The 23,105-nt window shown below is 39.2% G+C and overlaps 1 protein-coding gene across 22 annotated transcripts in view; it reads right to left on the bottom strand.

Moving 5' to 3' along the window:
* The window catches only part of MECOM (MDS1 and EVI1 complex locus), a 553,599-nt gene that overhangs the window by 17,535 nt on the left and 512,959 nt on the right, over positions 1 to 23,105 (bottom strand). For 5 of the 22 annotated variants that reach the window (XM_026007720.2, XM_072752255.1, XM_026007724.2 and 2 more), the window contains 6 exons: positions 20,755 to 20,902; positions 19,285 to 19,441; positions 13,584 to 14,940; positions 11,108 to 11,195; positions 5,949 to 5,975; positions 278 to 444 (listed from right to left, as the gene is read on the bottom strand). In XM_026007720.2, coding sequence (XP_025863505.2) covers positions 278 to 444; positions 5,949 to 5,975; positions 11,108 to 11,195; positions 13,584 to 14,940; positions 19,285 to 19,441; positions 20,755 to 20,902 — 1,944 coding nt within the window. The remainder of the gene's footprint in view (positions 1 to 277; positions 445 to 5,948; positions 5,976 to 11,107; positions 11,196 to 13,583; positions 14,941 to 19,284; positions 19,442 to 20,754; positions 20,903 to 23,105) is intronic. The other 17 variants (XM_026007721.2, XM_072752256.1, XM_072752263.1 and 14 more) reach the window with 4 other exon arrangements.

The raw sequence follows: 23,105 nt of genomic DNA, 5'->3' as shown, positions 1-23,105 counted from the left end.
AAAATTCATAAATATCAAAGTGAAACAAGTATTTGGCCTGTTTCCAACCTCATTTATCACAACCAAATGGCCTGCGCTAAAATTCTCATTTAGTAATAATTTTTTAAAACCACTACTTCTATATCTCCCTAAATAAAGAGTACTTTGAAGTGCTTGAGATCTATCAGGGTCACTATTAATCATCCAATTGGGAATAATTTCCAAAATAAACAGCAGGGCCATTTGAAATCAGAGGGGGGATTTTTGGACAGGCGGCCATACGGCGCTCCACAGTCACCTGCAGGTGTAGCGTTCTTTCCCTTTCCGCAGAAGGTTCTCCGGCAGGGTGTTGGGAGGCGCTCTGAAGTTGAACATGGAGGGAACGGACTGCAGAAGTTCACTGGCCTCTGGTTTCAGGGCACTGAAGCTCTCTAGCTTCTCTGCCATGTTTTCAATAGCTGACATCTGGAAGGCAAGAGCACAAGACCATGAAGGACCAGTCTGACTTCTTTTCTTCTGTACTAATCTCTAGCAAACCAAGAAATCCTTAAGAAAAGGGAAGCATGGACTCTGCTGAATGCAGTGGACTATAGGAAAAGGTGGTAGTGTCCCAATATTAGACAACAAAAGGACTCGTCGATTTAGGAAACAACGAGGGTAGAACCATGCTTGTAAAATGCTGGGTGAACTTCTTCATAAGAACTTGGTTAGGCCATTTTATCATAATCTGATATACATCCGAGCAATGAAATACATGGGGCGAAAATAAAACCAACTTGGATTGTTGTTATTCAATTAAGAGACAACATTAGTGCTACATTATGAACATTAAGAATAAACTGGACACCACAGGGGAAGGTCCTGCATACCTTGCCTAGGTAGTAAAAACCATAGGAAGCGTGGCATCCCACAAAAGGAACTCACAGCATGAAACACATCAAGTGTTCCAAAGTTAGAGTTTAAGCCAAATGTGTGTGTGGGGGGGTGGGGAGCAGAATGAAAAAAATGAATGTCTAGGAGGTGTTTTGCCTAAGACTAGGTTAACCTAATATCTGGATGTGCGACAATCTTAAATGGTACCATATACAAGGAATTTTGATGAAATATTCATTTTTTTTCCTGGACAAAGACTGAGTTGAAAGGCAGTTCATGATATATCATCATGACTTCACGTAATACAACTTGGCACGGGCTCTATAAGGACAGTAGTTAGGGTAACCGCACTCTCGGAGAAATAATCTTCCAAAACTACCCCGCCTAATTCTTCCCTTCAAACAACCTAATTTATGTTGCTTTCAATCTTCAAGTTTCTGTCCACCTGCCCATGTGTCTGACGATCCCGATCGGAGGAGGATGGCATCCACTTTGAAAGGCAGCTTGACCCTTACTGTCCTCAGCGAGAAGGACTCTCCTTTCCTTCAACCCTCCCAAAATGTTAAGTTTCCTTAGTGCTCGTATTTTATTTGGAAGCTGCTTACTACTGAATTTTTAAGTAGAAAAGCAAACTCTCAGGCCATCCTGTTAAATCAACTCACCCATTATTTATTTGGTTCTCAGGCACTCTGCCACTGGAGAGCTCAGAAAGCCGTTAAAAAGGTGTTTGCACTCTATATGCACTCTGTGTGTTTCTCGAAGAGCTGGGGCGGGGGTGGGTGGGTGTTGGGGTTTAGACCGGGAGACTCCACGCAAGGACAAGAATGGTAACAACTGCACATTTGAACAACTGTTTAACCCAAGAGGATGATGATTCTCTCACTGATGAGAAGGCAGGACCGAATTGAAGGCCTAATTTTACGAGCTCAGGTTAGAAATAAAAGGCAACACTTCCCACTCAAAAGGGAAATTCAGGAAAGTTCTATTCCGTGGCCAGGCAGCCGAACAGAATGCCACTGACTCCTTACGGTGAAGCAAAATCTTAACAGGGTGGCCTGTCGACGATTCGGTTCTTACGAAGGGAAATGCCCGATTCTTCAAATGACTATTCATGTTATAGTTAGCGCTCTCCTTTTCCCTTTATGGGAACACTGAACATAAGAGCCTGGAGCCTGCCCTCTCGTTTCATGCCCAGACTCCTAATGCTAGCTACAAATTGCAACGTACAGGGTACCACTGCCAATTTGCCAAATGTCTTTCATCAAACATGGTGCAAAAAAATCTCAGAGGAAAGTCAAGATACATTTACTTGTCAGACGACAAATGTGAACGCATTGGGAGGCAGTAGGGGCTCGAAGCTCAGGGGTTTGATTCATAATCACTCAGCTGCTAAAACATTCTCCACAGATGCAAGTGGACAGCACATTTGTCACTATGAAGGATTTTGACACATACTGATCACAGGGCAGAGATATGGAATGATGATGCTGCTCAGAGAGGTTGGCGGAAACTCTGTCCCTGCAGAATACGGTCATTATCCCCCTCTAGCTGGAGCATTAGCATTTTCATCTTCCTTTGGGTTTTATTTATTAAAAATCAATCCAGAAATATTTTATGATACTATTTTATTTGCATTTATTCCTTCTAATTGTTTCCTGCAGAAAATCATTTCGATATTCCACCCTCCGCGGAATAAATTGTCTGAGTGAAAAATGACCTCTGGCCTTCAAGCTGATTAGCAGAAACAAGCAAGGGTCAGGGTCATGATCGCATACATTTATTGGGAAGAATAGTAAGTGCATGGGTGATGATTATTAATGTTTTATTTATGTACATTTAATATTTGAGTAAAGTTTCATTATCTAGCGGTTTTAAATCATTGGAGTGTCCGCCCTGCTGACACACTCAGATTCCTGCGGCGATATATCTTATAGAAACACTTTGCCTTTTATATGGAAAATAGCTTACTCATGACTCTTATTCTCGCCTTTCATCTCTAGCACATATAAACTGCAAGTCCTTCAAGTTATTTAAGAGCAATTGGCTGTTGAGAAATGTGTCTTGCTTTAGTAGTAGCTAATACCTCCTTTTGAAGAAAGATTGCCGCGATTACATTACCGCAAACTACTCCGATCTGGGGAAACCATCAAGAAACAAGAAAATACATGATGGGCTTGATAACTAAACGCTGACACTCTTAAGGATAATAGGCAAAAAAAAAAAAAAAAGATAATAGGCAAAAGAATAGGGGTGACCCGAATGCTTCTATTAATAGCCACCCCCACCTTTGGCTTCCAGTGTCAAAGGAAAAGAGGATTAAACAGGAGTGAGGGAAAGGGAGAGAAGGAAGATGGGAAGTGAGCCGAGGGTAGCTATTAACACCACACACACATACACACACACGTGCAGTACTCTCTGTCCAGCTGGCAACCACTGAACATAAAAGCCACCACTGAACCCTCCCTTTCATCTTCAAAAGATTTGCTCTCATCGCACTTGACCTCAGTTGAAAAGAGTAAGTGTCCCCATTAGGACAGACAGAAGTGGCTCCGACATCTGCCAGTTGGGTGGGTTAGCAGTTCTGTGACCAACAACAGTCTGTTGTCTCTATTTTCGGTGAAGGTGTTGGATTAAGATGAGCTTCATCTAGTGCCTGGGTCAAAACCCTAACTTTCTCACTCTCTGGGCTGACTCATAGGATGCTGTTCCTGAAATGACAGGCATTTTACAGGAGAAGCAGCAAGTTTTGACATTCATTTTAAAGTCTGGCTTGGTATTTTAAAAATCAACACGAATTGGGATAAATGGAACAGAATCTAGCTACATATATACTTCAATTATGAAAAACCCAATGAGGAGGGCAATGTGTACTGCTATAAAAAAAAAAAAAAAGAAATTTGCTGAGAATGGGGAAAATAAAGGAGGAAAAATTAGATCATATATTTTAGAAATGCATTGCCCTGTGTCCTATTAATGTCACAGGCTAATCTCTGATCAGTAAATGACAGGTTTTTTTTTTCCTATGGAACAGTAATTTTTATTTATATATATAATAGTTGTTGATGGTATCTGCAGCCAGATGTCTGGAAGAGGAAGTCATTGTACCCCTTACAGTCCCCAAGAGGCTATTAACTTGATACTGACGCAAACTAATATTTAGACAGAATTCCCTAGATCCTACCAAAAAATGCAGCTATCTCTCTAGTCAAATAGAGTTAGTATTTTTAAAAACATTTCAGCAGGCAAGATATCATCAACTGGGTCCTAAGCACTTAGCTTAACATTTATTATCTGGCAGCCAATAATTGATGACATGAAGAAGTTTCTCATTAAAACCATTAAAGTGACAATCTGATTATATGAAATGATATGTCCAATGGCACCATGAATTATGTGACCTAATGTTTTACAAATTAGATTACACATGCCTTTATCATAAAACAACTAACTTCTCATAAATAACTTATGATGGGAAAGTTTGTAGATTTGGTAGTTTTCTATATTTATTCACTTGATAATCTTGAGAAATCTCAAAATCATGGCCTTTTGGGGGAGAAGTAAGTATTCATGGTTTACGGCCATCTCATTCCATGTATCACATTCAGCAGTTATGATTATCCAATCCCTTAGAATGTGTTTACCACTAAAAATGATAAACTTTAGTATTTTAGTAGCTCCCACTAATATCTGTGTTTTATAATACGAATAGAAGTCATAGCTCTGAAAGCCCTATGATTCAGGGAATGGAAGTGTTTCCAAAACATTGCAATGGCAACTGCTGTACCCTTGTATCATCTGATACAAGGAAAGGGAGTCAAACCTAAAATCTGACTTGGTTTTGTAAACTGGTAGAACCATTGGACATATATGTAGGGGACAGCGCCTTATGAAAGAAGCAGCCAGCCACATAGGTACTGTCAAATGATATTTCCACCTTGGAAGGGAGGAGGACCCGGAGGCATGATACTCAGGGAGGAACACTAGAAATATCACTAGAAACACAAGCCAGGGTAATCAAAGCACAACTCCATCAACTGCACAACTTTGTCTAAGGAAGTCTCTCTCTCTCCCTCTCTTCCCTTATACTTTTGAAATAAATGAACTTAATCCTTAAACGTCTATCAAAATGAGAAAAATCACAATTCATCACATACTCCACGGAAGAAAGAAAACGGAGGAATTTCTGGTAAGGAAAATCTAATGTCAGAGGAAACAGTAAGTGCTACAGTGCTCCAACGTAACATAATTTATATCTAATTATACAGTGACAAAAAGAATTGAACTGCATTCCAAGATTTTACCCGTATCTCAGAATCAGAATAATCCTGGGTAAAGAAGAGAATGAAAGAGTAAAAGTATATATAATTAGAGTCAATTTTATAATACATGTTATTTATATGGATTCCCATCGACCTAAAGTTTTCTTTGAGAGTGAAAACAAAATAAGCAGTATTCTCTGTGTCTTGAGCAAAAAATAGAGCTGTCTCCCGGTATTATTACCTGACAACTGACTGTATCTGGAAATAAGAACTGAAAGTTGAGGAAGTGAGACCCAAGGCTGAAAGATTCATTCACTGGTTAGATATGGATTTTTAAACATTTAGTCTTATTACTCCAAATAGCCAGAACTAAGTTCTGCCCTGGGATATACGGATGTGAATTCCAATGTCAGCTTGTGTCTACATGTAAGTTCAGGTTTTAACCTTTTGAAGGCCTTATCAAAAGCATCTTTAACATGCTGATACAGGCTCCCCCAAATAATGGTTGTTTCCACTTAGTGACCCATTTCGAAGGCTCTTTTAACAAACATGCTCCCAAGTGCCGCGAAAGAGTTCTACATCAAGGTATAATTACATGGAATGGGTCAAATTTATAAAATAAACTTCTTTCTGTAAACAATTTATAGCACACTAAATGCCCAATTAAAACGGAAAGTATTTTGCAACTTGACAAAGCTGGAAAACGATCTGCTGAAGCCGTGTCATTTAATGGAAGGCGGCTCAGAATTCTTCATGTCTGTACAGCATTTTATAATATAAGTTGTTTTCCTTTTAATGCTACATTATTTTAGTCAAAAATATAAGTAGGAAACTTACCCAAGTTCTCTGATCAGGCAGTTGGAACTGGGAGCAAAATTGAAACAAAAACAAAAAATTACTTCTGTATCAGTATCTTTATTGCAATCTATCCTTTGAGAAATTAACATTTATACAGACTTTGTCATTTTTGCTTATCATGTAACTGTACCTTGAGTAAAGGCTTTGGAAATGAAAATTAAATGTTTTTATAACACTGCTGGATTTCCTCCATTTACCTAAATTAAATTTTAGAATCAAGGTTATAAACCAGAATGTTCTTTTTTTTCCAAGAAAGCTAAACATTACCTACTACCAAATCTTAAAGAGCGAAGTAGATACTTCCTTATTTGTTTTTACTCACTGCAAAATAAGAGAGTCCTAAACTTTAATAGATACAACTTCAGTAATTTCCTGAAAAAAAAAGTCTAGCCTCTTGCATTTGTATAACATTAATAACGAAGAAGATATTTACTCAAACGTAAATCACTGGGTAAGAAAAAAAGTAATGTACTTGGAAATGCGCTGCTTGACTTTTATTAGCATGGGATTCAGACCATTAGTGGTCAGAACAAGAAGGACATTAATGAAAACAACTACAAACGTATAGCTACCTATGTCGGCTTATGACGAGAATCACTGGGGAAAATTTCAGTGAGTTGGGAGGTGAACTCTTCCAGGAAGCACAAATGTCGTATCCTTAAAATTATCATTTTGCTTGGTTACATGGGTTATTTCTTGCCCTTATAAGTGATGGTATCTTTAATAAGGAAGATACACAGTTTTTAAGGATAAAAGATTCATTGTGGAGGAAAGCTAACAAGAAGAAACACTTTGTCGAAAGCAAAATAGAAGATGAAGGACAAAAGACTTAACTGATTTTTACATCGATATATATAAATGATAACTTGGAAAAAGACTAACTTTTTCTCAGTTTTTTGGGATATACTAACAGGATAGTCAGACACTTTAAAAAGAAGAAAATAAAAATGAATGAATAAAGGACAGAAACAGAGGTAAAACAGAGTCTTTTTGCAGATGTGTACAAGCCAAACATCTGGAAATAAAATGTATTAGCCACCCAAAATATATTTAGAGTATAGGAAAATCAAACCAAGGAGGAAAAGCCAGTTTTACGACAGCACAATTGCCAAATGATTTCTAGGGCAGCTCAAATGAGCCATCAATGTAAATGCCAAGGACCTAAAATGCAAAGTACCCAATGAAATGGACATTCTAGAGATCACAGAACACCATTCCCTGCGTCTCACCTCCTTGTGGCTATCATTCCTTTTCAAAATTGTAATCTAACCAAGACTCTACAAACAATTTTCAATCTATCAAGAAAGAACCTCTATAATACTTATCTCTACCTTATATTAAACTAACTTACTTATAAAAGAAAAATAGAAATCTAAATAGTCCTCTCATGGCCTGACACAGAAAGCATACTTCTTTAAAAAATTGAATTAAGTGAGGAATTTAGATCATGAGAATAATAAATAAAAAAAAACACACAGCAATTGTCTTTTAATTTTGTATGTGTTCCTATATCTTCTAGATATTTTTGACAAGATTCTAAAAACACACAATATTTTTCCAAGAGGCAGCGAGATGGCCTAATAATCTTCCAATAAAATTCAATAAATATGGGCAGCCTGGGTGGCTCAGCGGTTTAGCGCCTGCCTTCAGCCCAGGGCCTGATCCTGCAGACCTGGGATCAAGTCCCACATCAGGCTCCCCACATGGAGCCTGCTTCTCCCTCTGCCTGTGTCTCTGCCTCTCTCTCTGTGTGTGTGTGTGTGTCATGAATAAATAAATAATTTTTAAAAAATCAATAAATATCTAAGTATCTATTGAGGTTTTCACCTTTCATTAGTTAGGAACTGTGCCCTGGGAAGGAACATACTGAGTAGAAATACAAAGACACACACAAATTCTAAAATCAAGCTTGCCTAGAGAAGACCACTACCAAGACTTTCTATACCTATATCTATGTTTTCCCTAAAGCAGTAAGAATATGTGGTTTCCTTTCTATGGTGATGATATTATTATTATAACTCAGAAATACATAGGGAAAGTATCATTCCCATTTGGAAGACAAAGATTCAGAAGCCCCAGAGGGACCATATGATTTGCTCCAGTGTACTTTAAATGCAAAATGAAATAATGAATGGTCTTATCCAAGCATTTGTTTAGCTACAAAATCATGGCAAGCCCTGGAGCAGAGGCAAGGGCTTCCATTTCGGCCTCCGGCTCTGTGCCACCCTTACTGCTGGTCAATGAGGCAGTGCCAAGAACACAGTGAGCATCTTTCCAAGTACTTCTAGATACAGGTGTAGTTCCGCCAAAGAAACTGGGCTCAGGGGATGGCGTGAGAGTATTTTACTGACATTCCTTCACATTCGAAATGGAGTATTTCTGCATTCAACAACAATGAAAGCTCTTCTTCATTTAGGTTCTTCCACTTGCCAAGCCCAAGGGGTCATACCACGTATTGTACGTGAACCCTCACAGCTATGCAGGTAAGGCTGGACGGGGTATTCCCAGCATGCAGAGAGAAGGCACAGAGAGATGAACTGTTTTGCTCAAAACCTAAGCATTTTTGCTAATAAGCAGTAAAACCAGTCCTAAAGCACCTTATTTCTGGCCCCAAATCCTCACAGCTTGTCTCTGTTTGTGTTTCTTTATGGGAAAGTGGATCTTGAGGCTACAATGAAACTGATTGAGTGCTAGAAAGAACAAGAATTCTGCTGAAACTTTAGGATATCTGAGGCAGATTTTCTGAGAGAACAGACTCTGGTCTGAAGGCTTGAGGAAAATTCGGTGGCCCAAGCTTATCCCAGGTGACAGCTGTTATTTCATCTGTACCCCAGTGATATACAGCCATTACACACAAAAAACAGCCACGGTGGTTATAAAAACGATACAATCTTTCTGCAGTAGCTGGCAAATAGCCTCTGCTCCAAGAACCTTGAACTGTCCTCTTACCAACCTGGCCACATCTCAAAAGACCCTTCAGAGAGCCACCAGCCAGCAACTACAGCTTTAACAACTGGTGCTGCGAGGACTTTCAAGATCCTGCTTCAGAACGTCAGGAGTGCATTCCGATCGGTCCGTATTCATGATGTACAAGGTGCTAAATATTTTGATTATCCCTCTTGGGTCCTGTTCTAATAGCAGCAGTAGGCAGTCCTTTCCACCAAGACACGACAGTCTGGCGTGGGAAGGAGGCATACACTGCCACTGCGCTCCTGCAGGCATGTTTGCAAGGCAAGGGCTGTCCAGATGCCCCAAGCACTGTCCAGATGCCTCACCTTTTGTGATCCTTCATTCGCTTTGGAAATACCAAGAGATAATAGATTTTCTTCTATTATTTTATTAAAAGTAAGTACATACTAGAACACTTTTTTTTTTTTACATACTATAATACTTGAATGCACATGTGGTGCTATTGGTAGACAATAGATTGCCCATCTTATGAACCAGCAAAACTTTACTTTGGCTAAGCTAGAAATCTTTGAATTTCTTTTTTTTTTTTTATCTTTGAATTTCAGAAACAATAGGGACCTTACAGCCAACTCTTTCATCTTACAGATAAGGAACTAAGAGCCAGGTAGACTGAGTCACTCAGGGATCCTGAATCTCAATCTCTTTTTCCCTCCGTGATACCATGTACCCATGGCACTTAATTTAGAAGTGATTAGTTGCCAGATTTTAAAGGTAATAGAATATGGAGAGAATTTGATTACTGTAACTAAATAACTAAACGTATATAACTATAGCATCCCCATGAGTAGTTTCTTATAATTAGAAAGTAAGCTATCAAGAAAGATACATCTGTTGTACAATATCTGACACAAAATGCATGTTATGTTCAGCTTTATTAGCCCATGAGGCCTAAAAGTGCAATTTGAATCAACCTAAATGTAAAATTGTAAGTACCTGATAAACATTTACCTATTTTATAACTTTTCTTTTCCATAAAGTAATTATGTAAATAATATCATTCCTTAGCCTTTCTATATAAAATGCATACTAACTGGAACATTTCTAACCCTTTTAATACCAAATCATATATTTTCTCACTTTGAAATAGAATTTTTGAGCAATGATCGATTTCTCCATCTAACTGGAAGATGTACCTCTCCACTCTCATACTCTGTTGTTCAGGACTTTGAGGAAGTACTTGAAAAGTTTGAAGAAGGAGCAGAGGGGCAGGGAGAATCATATCCCCAGATAATTTAATTACCTCATAACTTCCTTTAAGACTGCATAAAATTCCACCAATTTTATTAGAGGAGCATAACTTTTAGTTTGAATATATTGAAACAGAATCAATTAGTTCACTGATTTTAAGCATTTTCAGAAAAAATTTGCTTGCCATCTATAAAGACCAGAGCTTACATCCTTTAAAAAAAAAAAATCAGAAATAAAAAACAAAATATCAGGTAAAAAAACACATTTAGGATGTTTGTATATTTGGTCTTTCAATACAATTCTCTGCATGTTGACTGATATGTAAACACCGTTCTTAAAAATAACCCAATATGTAAGGCCATAGGGATGAACCCATTAGATGGCACCACTCTGCATTCTCCCTGCAATGGGAAACTGTATATATTTTGATAAATGGACACAGCTCCATTCAGCAAACGGCTCTGTGTATTGTGGTAAATTCTTGTGCAATTACAGAACTTCGCTGGAATGCCCAATGGTCTCTAGATAAATTCCTTCACCCTCTATGGTAACAACTTGTCAGGTAGACTCATTTCCTGTTTTTTATCTAAGCACTAAAGGAACTTGAAGGCCCTTCATGAGTTTGGGACGAGTCACAGTATGATCTACCTCTCACCAGCAGTCATTTTTAAACACAAAGGACAACTTCAATATTTATTTTCTTAACTGAATTTTGCTCACTCCAAAATACACTTTGGCTCAATAAGCAGTTAACCGCAGACAACAATTTAACACCCAAAACATGTTGTTTTTACACATACATTAATTTCTTTTTCTTTAAAGAGTTTGGGTTTGAATTCTGCTAGAATTTCCTGTGTCCTTCCACACCAGCGTCATAGGAAATCCTAATGTTCTCAAGATTTCTTTCATTTCATTGCACCTGCTTTTCAGGATCAACAAGTTAGTTTACAAGCTTGAAGTCTCAAATTCAAAATACTTACTTGTGGGTGAAATAAGAATCCTGGAGAAGGTCTCAAGTATTTCTCTTTTAAAGCTTCAAGTGGGTCAGTTAGTTTTCTTTTCTCTACTCTGAAAGGTTAAAATTAGTTTTTGGAGATGAATCAGTCTCATATATCAATCACTGTGTAATTACTGACATTTAAAACAGCTAACAATAAAGCAAACGGTAGGTTTCTAGGAAGCACACTAATAAAAATATAAAGACATCTGTTCAGTTCTTGAAGAATACTCATGGCACTTGTAGGCACTCAAAGAAAGAAGGTCCTATTTATAATGACAAAATCCTATTGAATGACCAGTAATAACAATAGTGAGGAAATATAAAAAATGAAGAGTCATGAAACCAGAGGCGTTGGTCACACATTTGTACCTTTCCATTTCAAACGGGGACAAGAAGGCTGGATGATTTTGAAATCACGAGGACAGAGTTCAGTTTGAAAGTTAAAGTCATTTTTCTACCAAGAAAGCGCTCCCCTGGGTATTCATTATATTTCTCCCATACTTGCCAATGCCAGCAGGAGTGTTTCTAAGCATACTGTGCACCCTGCTGTCTACTTTTTGAGATATAGGCGTCTTCTTTCGGATGCCACTGCTGATGAACAGGGCAGGCCAAAGGGGGTGGAGGAAAAAGGAAGAGGAGCAGAGATGTCTAAAACTTATCTGCATATCCCTTTCGTTTTAGAAATGTTTGTCATTCTATTTTCCATTAAGAGTACAAGAAATGAGATTGTGGATGAAATTATTATTATTATTTTTTTTTACCAACTGTTGGTAATTTTCTTTTAAGGACTGTGCAGTAAGTATGCTTTTAAAAATAGAATCAAAATTAATAAAAAACAGCTACCACTTCTTGAAATTTTATATATGCTCTGTTTTGCAAACACTCTCTCAGTTATTGAAATAGGTCCTCTTATGCCCATTTTATGGATTTTTTTAAAAAAATTCTGAGACACGGGAAAGCTGAGATTTCAACTCAGCCTTTCCACAAAAACTGGTGTTCAGGTCTTTCATGACTTTGGTAAAATGACAGGCCTAAGGCCTTAATTCAGATTGAAATAGCAGAGAGGAGACTGAGTCTCCACTAAGCAAGAGGACGGTTAGGAGTAATGGGTGTGTGGAGGAACTGGAAGCCCATTGCTGCCCGGAGGGCCTAAGAAAGAAAGTCTAAGGAATCATCTTCACAAAGGGCTGAGGTGGATCACGGAGTTGGAAATACACCCTTTTTGGCAACATGTGACTGCAACCCACTCACAAAATATGGAAGTTCTGTTTTCCTTTCTCTTATTGGGACTACCACAGGAATCATGGCATAATAATTGGGGGTGGGGGGGGAGCACCCAAGCATGGTACCAATGGTTCTGAGATATTTTTGCATTGTCCTTTCCAATCTCCTTCACGTCAGGTTAGCCCTCCACATACCGGCACTATTTCTTAGTTAATGTATTATAGATAATTTGAGGCAGAAAAGTCGTTTTCAGTGAGAAGGGTTTGCAGCTCTTATTCCTATTAAGTAATAGGAATCAGTAAGTATTGTTGAATAAAAGACTAGCCCAAAATTGTCTGTCTATAAGAGAGAATCGGGCAAAAATATGAAAATAGTCTCATCTTAAACAAGTCCAACAATGATCCAGGCCTTCCATTACTTCTTGACAATGCTCAAGACTTGAGTGAGAAAGTAAATCTGAAAAGGCTTGGTAATGTTTGAAAAACATGATAAGCACAATTACTGTTATTCATACTTTTAAAGAAAGCTGGCATTTCAAAACTAAATCATTCTGAATGTCAAGGGAGCTTTACTGAATACTGCCTAAGAGGCTTTTTATTAAGCATATATGTTTCCCTCCCTAAAATTTTTGGGTGCGTCAAAGAAAACTGGAGGATGAAGGTATCAACAGAGACATGTTTTTCACAACCAACCATTCACATTATATACAAGACATTTTTGCGACTAATATTTCATTCACTTTGGGCTCCAGGGAGATTTATTTAGAAACTGAATATGAACGGTACTTACTAAGGACGTCTTGGTAGGTTAACAAAGAGAAAACTCCCGCTGCTCTATGTCCCATCTCATTCCAAATCTCCTGACCCGTTTAAGTACCCACACATACTTGCATTAATCCTTCAGGAGCCTCATTCTTCTGCCACTTGACAACTTGCTTTAAATATGGCTTTCCCATATTTTCCACTTAAAAAATGTGTTTAAAAATACAGTTATTGTCAAGGGAAAGGACTCTGTGGGCCTCATCCAAAACCCCAAATTCAGAGACATCCAAAAATAAGTCCAAACCTAACGAGCTGACCTCCTGAATAAAGAATGAATTCACTAGATCAAACAACTTTACTCTCTGCCTTCTAATCATCACAAAAACACTTTGTTAAAAGCCAAAGCTTCCTGATGTAAAACCTGCCCTCCGTACACACGTCCGCGTGTAACCGTCTCCTATCCACCCTTACCTGTAAATAGGGTCCATAAAGAAAGGAGTGGGTCTAGCGTGCTGCAAGGAACCATCCGATGCTGGTCTTGGGTCAATGTTGGTTCCTTTCTTTTCCCCAAACACGTGGTTTTTACGGGGCTCGGCCAGCTTTGTCCCACTGGCTCTACTCCTACTGCCCATGCTTAGATCGAGGGGCTGGTCTTGGCTTGTGGCAGGTGTTGCTGGAGGCTTGGAGGGTCCTGGAGTCAAGGGCTTCTCGTCCTTTCGCTTAGTGGTGAGATCAAAGGGAGACTCAGAGCTTCCCTTCTGCAGTTTCTTTACTTCACTTGGTGATTGGGGCTCCATTTTCAAAGGTAACGATCTCAAGTCTCTATCAGGAAATGGGTACATTGATTGAGAGAATGCTGGAAAAAATGGGAGGGGAAACATGGAAGGGTAAGGTAAAGCTCCAACTTTTTTGTCTTGCAGCCCCACCAGTCCTGTTGAACCAAAGTATTTTTCAGCAATAGAAGCAATAGCCTTTATAGAATCATTCACAGCTCCTGACACCGCAGTTTGCTCCTCTAAAGATGGTGAGAAAATGGAATGATTGCTGTATTCTTTCTTATTATGTATTGAAGCCAGATTCTGAAGAGGGCTTACTTTGTCTTTGAACATTTTACCATTTTCTTTAAATTTCTCTTTATCACTTTCAATGTCACTTTCCAGATCAGAGCCCGAGGTTGTTTCCAGGTCACTGCCACTTGGCGTACTGACATCATCAAGGTCACTACTCTCTGACTGGTCACTGATTTTCTCAAGGGGCCTCTCTTCAGAGGACCTCTCGGGCTGGAGCTCCACTGGCTTATTGTCTCCTACAGGTGGGTGTTTAGATAGTGCCTTCAAAATATCCTGTGTAGCTGGCAGTATCTGAGGATGTGTCATGAGGGGACTTTGACTTTTGTTTGTCTGTTCAGTACTTGATAGTCCTTTAACAGGAGAACTAGCAGGTATCAAAGGAGGCCTGTGGTACAAGCCGGAAGGAAACAGACCAGGGAAGCTAAAAGAAAATCCAGGAGCTGTTGGAAAGGTAAGACCAGCAGGATGCCTATTGGCACCAAAATAGTCAGCAAGGCCCGGGTTGGCATGACTCATATTAACCATGGACGTTTTATCCATAGCGGGGGTTCCAGGAAGTGAAATGCCTTGGCCAAAAAATCCACCTGCCGCAAAATGGTTCTTGCCCTCACAAAACCTCCTGTGTTTATTTAAGGAAGACGTAGTGCTGAACATTTGTCCACAGTCTTTGCACTTGATTTGGGTTCTGCAATCAGCATGCATGCGCTTATGACGACAAAGGTTTGAAAACTGAGTATAGGATTTATGGCAGACCTCACCTGTGTGCAAACAACAAAAAAGAATCTCAGGCTTTATGGCAATTGCTTCTGAATTTAGCAAGTATCACAATTGGTTTTACCCAGAATTTCAATTAGGAAGCCAGGAAAAGTCGTTGGAGGTACCAATCTGGGCGCTCCAAACACAGAAATCCCCATTTCACTAGATTCCAAAGCAAGGCATCCAACCTGACAAATGTCTTGAGGCAGCACAAATAGATCATATATAAATATATTTAAATAGTTTGTCCTCCCCACTGCATAGTGCTTTGCATCATATTTGTGTATTTAAATAGTTATAGGAAAGTCCAAATTCCAGCACGCACGGATTTCCCACCCACACACGACCCTAACAGAATCTTAAAAATTATAGAGTCTTAAGCACGAATCGTAACAGGAGCCCCCTTCAAATTTCAGCCCACTTCCACAATTCTAAGTCGTAGGCACCGAAGCAAAATAAAACAGCCTCTCCCTCAACCAGCAACTTTACCTTCATCCCCTCCCCCCTTGGGGAAAAAGGCCTGTGACTGCTCTACCATTATTTAATTTGCATTATATCATACGCTCTCATCATTCACACATCAAAGCCACACAACAATGCACATTGTGTATTCTGAGACATTTTTAACAATCATTTTCATGATTTGAGAAAGACTGACATAATTTACAATGGCTCTATTTTAAGCCTGCAAAGGAAACTAAATTGAATGTGGCCCATCCTGCATTGCTGGTTCCCATGAACTATGATCACGTCCTCTGACTTCCCCTCACACCAGTGGTTGTGCTAACCTTCCTGCATTTATGAAACCCCCGTCCTTGGGAAATATGTCCACTTGTTGTCATATCTTCGCCGGTTATCTCAGGGCTTGACTTCTATGGGGCTCAGCCAACTATGGTAAGCAGGGGAGAGTGCTCTGAATGCTCTCATCCAGGGAGAACACAGCAGGGTGAGGCTGGGAAAGAACCCTCTTGGCAGGGCCTTTGCCAACAAAGTAGAACATCTTCCTCCTCACAAGGTGTCTTTTCAGATCGAACTTCGGAACCTTTAAAAACCCTTGGGCTGGGTAAGACCCCCCCTGACTTGGCAGTTCAGCAGGCTACGGCCTCCATTTCCTAAGCATCACATTTTTTATCTTGCATTAGTAGAGGTGAATCCACGTTATGTGTGAGCTCACTGGAAACGATTCTGTGCACGTTTAACACATGCAGAAACACGATACGCCTTGTCGGTAATTACTGAAACAAATTTGTATAAGAAATAAAATTGAAGGCAAAATGCAACATTTATTGCTTTCATGGGATGGCTGCCTTTAAGAGAAGAATGGTTGAGCTCCTAAGTCAAAGCAATAATAAATGAAAGAAAGAAAGAAAAAGAAAAAAAAAAAACTCGAAGCAGATTTTATAGACGTTCAGTCATGCGAAACTCACCCAAAAGTTGGATTATCCCACACACCACCAAACAGGAAGTACCAAGTGATTCCATAATATTTCTTTTACTACTACTGATTAAAATGCAGTGCTACATATATCAGGGTGCTTAGTAAATAGTAAAAGAGCTTTCCACTGTGGGGTGATTCATGACATTATAGAGGCCGTAACACGCATTTTAATGGGAAGAGAAGATGTGAGTGATTTCTTTTCAAATCATCCTACTGGAATATATTGACCAGAGGCTGCTTTCAAAAGTATGTACTCTTCAACCATATACAATAAATATACACGCTATTTAAATTCTTTGATACACTAATTAAAACCATCTGACGTCGAGGGTAGAAACATGGGGCTTTCACTAGTTACACTAATTCAGCTATGAGCACTAACAAGAAAGAGTAAATAAAATGTCGTTGGAATTCTAAAAGTACACTCATCAAGAAAGTAACACCTCTCCTCTAGGGTATTAAAAGGCGTTGAGAAAATGTCTCGATGGGTCTTCAACCATGGTATAAACTTTTGAAAGGTTTGCCATTTTTTGGCAAAGGAACGTTGCCCTCTATACCTCTCTAGCTGGATGGATTTGAGAAATCAAGACCTTCTCTACATCAGAGTAACAGAAGGGGCATCTGACTTTCCTGGTTGCACCCTCTGTTACACAGATGAGCGAAGTCTGTGTCAGGTCTCAAGGGCATAGAATCTGGGATGTTACCCTGGGCAGGGGCTTTGTTTTTCTCACTTGAAGGTCTGGCCTGGCCCACCACAAACCACCAGGCCTCCAGGTAAACGGCTCAATTGATGTTGAAGTCTACACTCTACTGTAATTTTCTTAGTAATAAGGAATTAGCCAGCAGTTAACATTGCATTTTTCTACTTATTAAACAAATTAAGAGGTATTTTGAATATGTTCAGCCTATTAGAGCATGTGGTTTCTATTTGGGAAAGCTGGAGGTTTCTGTAAAGGCAGTGAGTAATTACCTTAGTGCTGGTGACTTTGGACTCAAGCTTGGCGGTACACTGTAATAAGAGACAGTTGCCATAAACACACCAATGGGGGTAAATCGTGGTGTGTGGCCTTCTGGTGAGAAACAGATATCAACTCTAGGTGAACCTCCTCCACTCTCAATCTCCACACCAACTCTCCTCTTTTGTTCTGAAATTACATGGCTATTATTCATAATTACCCCATGGTTCTCTGTCAGATTTTATATTTGAAGAATGCCATCTGCTATTTAAATTTACCAATAATTACTGAAAACGCATTCGTGGCAAATAGTTGCACAAGCTGATTGGAAAGGGACACCCTATAGTGCTTTAAAATGAAACACTTGACTTCAACGCAATTAAAATTCCAGATCCCAGGACCCTAGATGATAGGAATCTACAATTTCTGACTTTTGGTTTAAGTAATAGAGAAAGCATTAAACGGGTGATCATAATTTGTTTGGCCTATTTTTTTCCATCCAAACACAATAAATGTATCAAGGTCTGTTTCTGAGAAATCAGAAATAAATGAGTAATTTATGCCCGTAACCCTTGCAAGTACATTTTTTAAGGGCGTTACGACCTAGAGTCAGAAATGCTTTTATGAGACAAGAAGTCTAAAATTTCTATTGTATGCTTTATTTCCCGTGACTTTCAACAGAGCTTCCCCAAGGGAGACCAGAGCACCCTTTTGTTTATCAGCTAGTCCTCTTCACTCCACCCAGGGAACAGAGGAACATAAGAGCAAAACAAGACTCTAGTGTGAGCTGGAAAGGGGGGAAAAAATAGCCCCCCTGGTGCTCAGAAGCACAAAAGAGGGCTGTGTGGAGGTAAAAAGGAGGCAGGCTAATCTCTGGCATCTCCATGCTGGCACTCAAAATTATTTTTTGCCCATCAGGTCCTGTAGTAGTGTCTCATACAGCTACTACAAACTATTGCATTATTCGTCAAAAAAAAAAAAATGTTTTGTAAGGGTTCCCAAATCAGAGGTTTTGCCAACCATGGAGGGTGCTTCAATCAGTTCTGTGTTTGGATCCAAAATCAGTCTTGAAGTTGGTAGCACAACTCAGTGAGTCACTGTGTTTGTATGCCCCGCTGAGCAATGGATCAAAAGAAGTCCAGAGTCGTTGCCCAGATGGAGAAAACAACTGCACAATACAGGGGACGGGAGTTGGTGGACAGAAGAAGCAAATGGACAGAGTTTTCCTTTATGTGGCGTAGGTTACTGAAGTGCTCTGTACAGGGACGTTCTAAGTAGGTGGTCAGACTGGGTGTCCCCTGAACATGCACTGCCTGTAAATCTGCTCTAGTGCAGGGAGGGAGCTATCGAAGCAGCAGGTCCCGCATCAAAGTGAAAATGCTCTGCTTTTCAAGTCCCCAAGGACTACCGACTGGCAGCCTGTGATTGGTAAGAATGTGTAGATTAAGGGCAAGTTTATCTGCCCCCCTCTCCTCACACACACTCACACACACACACACACACACACACACGTGTACATAAGCCCACTTGCCAAGTGGGGTACACTCCCAGTCCTTTCTGACCCAGAACAGGTTTTTATCACTTCATCTTATTTAGTGGCATCTGCCACTTGCAGTTTCACAAAGCCATGACCATTTCCAGTGGGAGACAAGTCTGGTTGTCTCTATTAAATCCTACAACCTGGGGAGGCTTCCCTTCCATTATTTAATGACTTCTCCTTTCTCTGCTCATTATTGATTGCATCTAAAAGAAAACACCCTGGGGATTATGGACAAAATACCATGGATCTGAGTGTAAAATATTTTCTTGTAACAGAAAATAGCCCTACTGGATTGGACCATAAATAGCTAACGCCCAGACCCTTCTACGGCCATGCGGCCACTCTCCTCATCACAGTGCCTTTTGGACGAGAGAAGGATGCAGGAAGGAGGGCTGGAGTGTTAAAAACTTACAGATAAAGGGCTTCACACTGCTGTGGATGTGCTTGTGTTGTTTGAGGCCCGACGAAGTGGCAAACGTTTTGCCACACTCCGGGCACGCGTGGGCCCGGGCACCAACATGCTGAGAGCGGATGTGCCGCTGAAGGTTGCTAGGGTCCGTGAAAACCTGCTAGGAAATGAGTACTGATTAATCAAGAAACTTAATTCCAGGACACAAGAAAGAAGACCAGGAATGACTCAAGAAGGAATTTGGTTTATTTGTTTTGGTTTTGTTTATTTGTTGCTCCCTCAAGACCAAAAGAAAAAGTCATCTTTCCAAAGCGTGCACTTCTCTAGGCTAGGGAGGGACCGTAAATGATTCAGCTCTGGGTCCTCAGCATGAAATGTCCATCAGTATCAGCCGAACAAAATAATTTATGGCACTATTAGACCATATTCAAGGTCTTTTTGATCCCATTCGGAATAATTAGAGTTGAATCATAAAACGCCAGCCTAGACATTATTAAAACTGGTGTGCTATTTTCATCCTCTAAACCAAGACACGCTATGTACAAAATTGGGGGGAATGTACTAAAGTATCTTACGTCTACTCAAGGAGTCCCCTCAGGAGTTAATGTTCACCCTGTGTTTCAGCAAATTACAATGAAGCTAAAACCGTTCCTTTAAACATTGTATTTAAAAAAGAAAGAAAGAAAGAAAGAAGAAAAAAAGAAAGAAAGAAAGAAAGAAAGAAAGAAAGAAAGAAAGAAAGAAAAAGAACAAGTCACCCACACTTCAAAACATCTCTAAAGATAATTTCAAATGCCACAATTTCCACTGTCATGAAAAGGTTTTGGAAATAGGAATCAACTTTAATGACATCAGGGCATCTTCTAGTTAATTGAGAACCATGAAAATTACATGATGTGAACTACTGTTTTCACATTGCAGAGTCATGGTCAAGGTGAAGTGCTTTCGCTGCACCCTTATGCTGTTTAGCAGTGGCCACTGAGGCACTACGTTTTTAATTAGAACCAAGTCATGATTTATGGTGGGGCCTTGGGTGGAAAAATCTGCAAATGTCGGAGTCTCCTATTCTTTCTGAATAGGCATTCAGAAACTTTATGTGACTTCCTCACAAATTGCTATTAAAAGAAATCAGTAAATGTGCGTTGGATAAAATTTTCGTTCTCCATAAGGCTATAAAACAACCCCACACTGGCAAGCCAGTAGCGGAACCAGGAATTTACCAAGGATGTCTGACACCTAGTTCTGGAACTCACCATTAAGCCTCACTTCCTCCCTTACAAAAATAAAAGGATACCCACTAAGTGTTTTTATACACTGTACTAATGCCTTTTAGCATACAACACTCAGTCTACTTTTCTCAAGATATTTATAGTTTCCCCTCTCAAGGCTTGTTTTTATATATCATAGCAAGTGATGGATTAAGAGAGAGCAGGATGACAGAGAGAGGCCAAGTAGTCTACAAATTCACTGTACCTTGGCACAGTTTTCACATTCATAGTGCTTTCCACTGTCATGTGACATCTGGTGGCGAATTAAATTGGACTTCCAGTTAAATGCCTTGGGACACTGATCGCACTTGTATTCCCTCTCTTCTGTATGTGACAACATGTGTTTCTCCAGGCTGTTAAGAGAACAATTGATTTAATAAGCCATGGTGACAAAGAACACATTCATAAACAGAATGTCATTTTATTAGTAATCCAACTGGCAATTAAAGAAATATGAAGGAAGAGTCGTTGAGGTGAGGAAGATGAAGAAGAAGAAACAGGCCTGCAAATGAACAAAAAAACATGTATTTCTCTTAGACCGTGAGTCTCACTAACACAGAGAAGAACCCCTGTGGTTAGAACATAAATCTGATACAGTTATCGGGGGTTAGCTGCCAATTTAGGGCCACGGTCAACGACTAGTTATTTGTCCAGTTATTTGTCCAGTTCTGAATCCACTACACCATTCCAAGGGCAACACACAGCGCTCATACCCACTTCATTCAAACACAAACACTCACACAGAAGATCCTCAAAAATGGTTAAGAACATGCAGGCGGGTATCCTATCTAAGGCATATATAGCCTCTAGATTCAAAAAGGTACTTTTTTTTCTACCCATATCACCGTATGGGAAAGTGAGCTGGACACTAACCATTCAATAAGCAACTTCCCAATGTAATGGGATGGATGGATGGATGGATGGATGGATGGATGGTCAGTCAGAGGAACCGATGAGTGGATATGTGTATACATAGATATAGAAGTGTGTATCTATAGCACCTATGAATTGGGGAGGAAAGAAAAGTGTATAATACTCTAAGCAAATGTACTATTAAAGCCTCTCAAAAGAAAAACATAGAAGTTTCTCGTAAGCATAATTTCTCTGTTTTAAAGCTTAGACTATTTTTGCTTCTCAAATATTTCCCTGTCTTCTTTAAAACGTGTATATAAAATCTGCCTGAATGCAATGAAAAGCAAATATTATAGATCCTGGATTGCTGTGATATTCAGAAGTTTGTAACAGGTTTGGTAATTAAATACACACATATAACACACTGGAACATACCCCTAAATAAAGTAACCAGAGCTCCTTGGAGAATTAGCCTGTTTGAAATTTGAAGCCCAAGACGGACCTTGAACGTCTAATAATGGCAAAAAGCAAGAAAGTTATAGATCATTTCAAAAGAATTAAGGTACCAACTTGAAAAGACATCCACTGACCAGTGCTGAGGACATTTAAGCATCAACAAAAACAATAATCTTGCCCTTTAACAAAAAACAATATTCAAAATCACACAAGCAAAACCTCACCCTTGGAAGATCCTGGAAAGTCAAATCATTATTCTGAAAACTAGTAAATCAAGGGGAAAACTCACCCACATGTCCTGCCTTTCCTATATGAACTGTACTTCGGGGTGAGCAAATAAACAATGAGGGGAAGTTTCTCTGCATAGAATTAATATAGATAATAAATAATGGAAGAATGATAGAAGTAGAAAACGTTCATTTTACAGCACATAAACAATTAATAAATCTAGGCAATCCATAAATAAATCTGGTGCCTCCTGAAGGAAATAAGCCATAACATCAGTGAGGTATTCTTCCTAAAACAATGAACCTAAATCTGATCAAGGGTTGGGATATTTTACAGGAAGTAGAGAAGATGGAGAAAGATGTTAACACCAAGGGGACATGATCAGTAGAACCCAGACTGGAGGAAATGCTGCAGGAAAAAAGCAGTTTCTTCTATAAATAAATTTTAATGAGGGAGAGGGGGAGTGAGAGAGAGAAAGAAAGAAAAAAACTGACTTTGGAGGAACTTATAAATTAAAAGAGACATAAGAGATATGCCTACAGATTGCATTGGTGGACCGTATTTTGATCTCAATTCAAACAAAAAGCTAAAAATAATGAGATAACTGGGGGAATTTGAACACTGATTTTATATTTGGTAGTATTAAAGAGTCATTATTTTTTAAAGTGTGGTGTTGAAAGTTGTGTCTTAAAGAGTCCTTTTTTTTTCTACAGATGCATACTGAGCTATTTATGAATAAAATGACATAACGTCCAGGATTTGTTGCAATAATCTGAACGAGTGTAACTGAGACAAGACTGGCCTTGTATGATAATTATTCAAACTGAGTCTATGGGGGTTTATTACACCATCCTCCCTAGTTTTGTATATTTTGAAACTCTCCATAGTAAAAAGATATTAAAAAAAAACCAGCAACTACTGAATATGTAAGCATTCTTTCTTTCCCAAGTTTTATTTTTCTAGATGAATACTCTAAATTCTAGTATCCAATAAGATAAGATGTCTGTGTGCGTGGAATAT

The sequence above is a fragment of the Vulpes vulpes genome, chromosome 3 (assembly GCF_048418805.1).
Source record: "Vulpes vulpes isolate BD-2025 chromosome 3, VulVul3, whole genome shotgun sequence".
Classification (NCBI taxonomy): domain Eukaryota; kingdom Metazoa; phylum Chordata; class Mammalia; order Carnivora; family Canidae; genus Vulpes; species Vulpes vulpes.
This window is presented reverse-complemented; position numbering and strand designations above follow the sequence as displayed.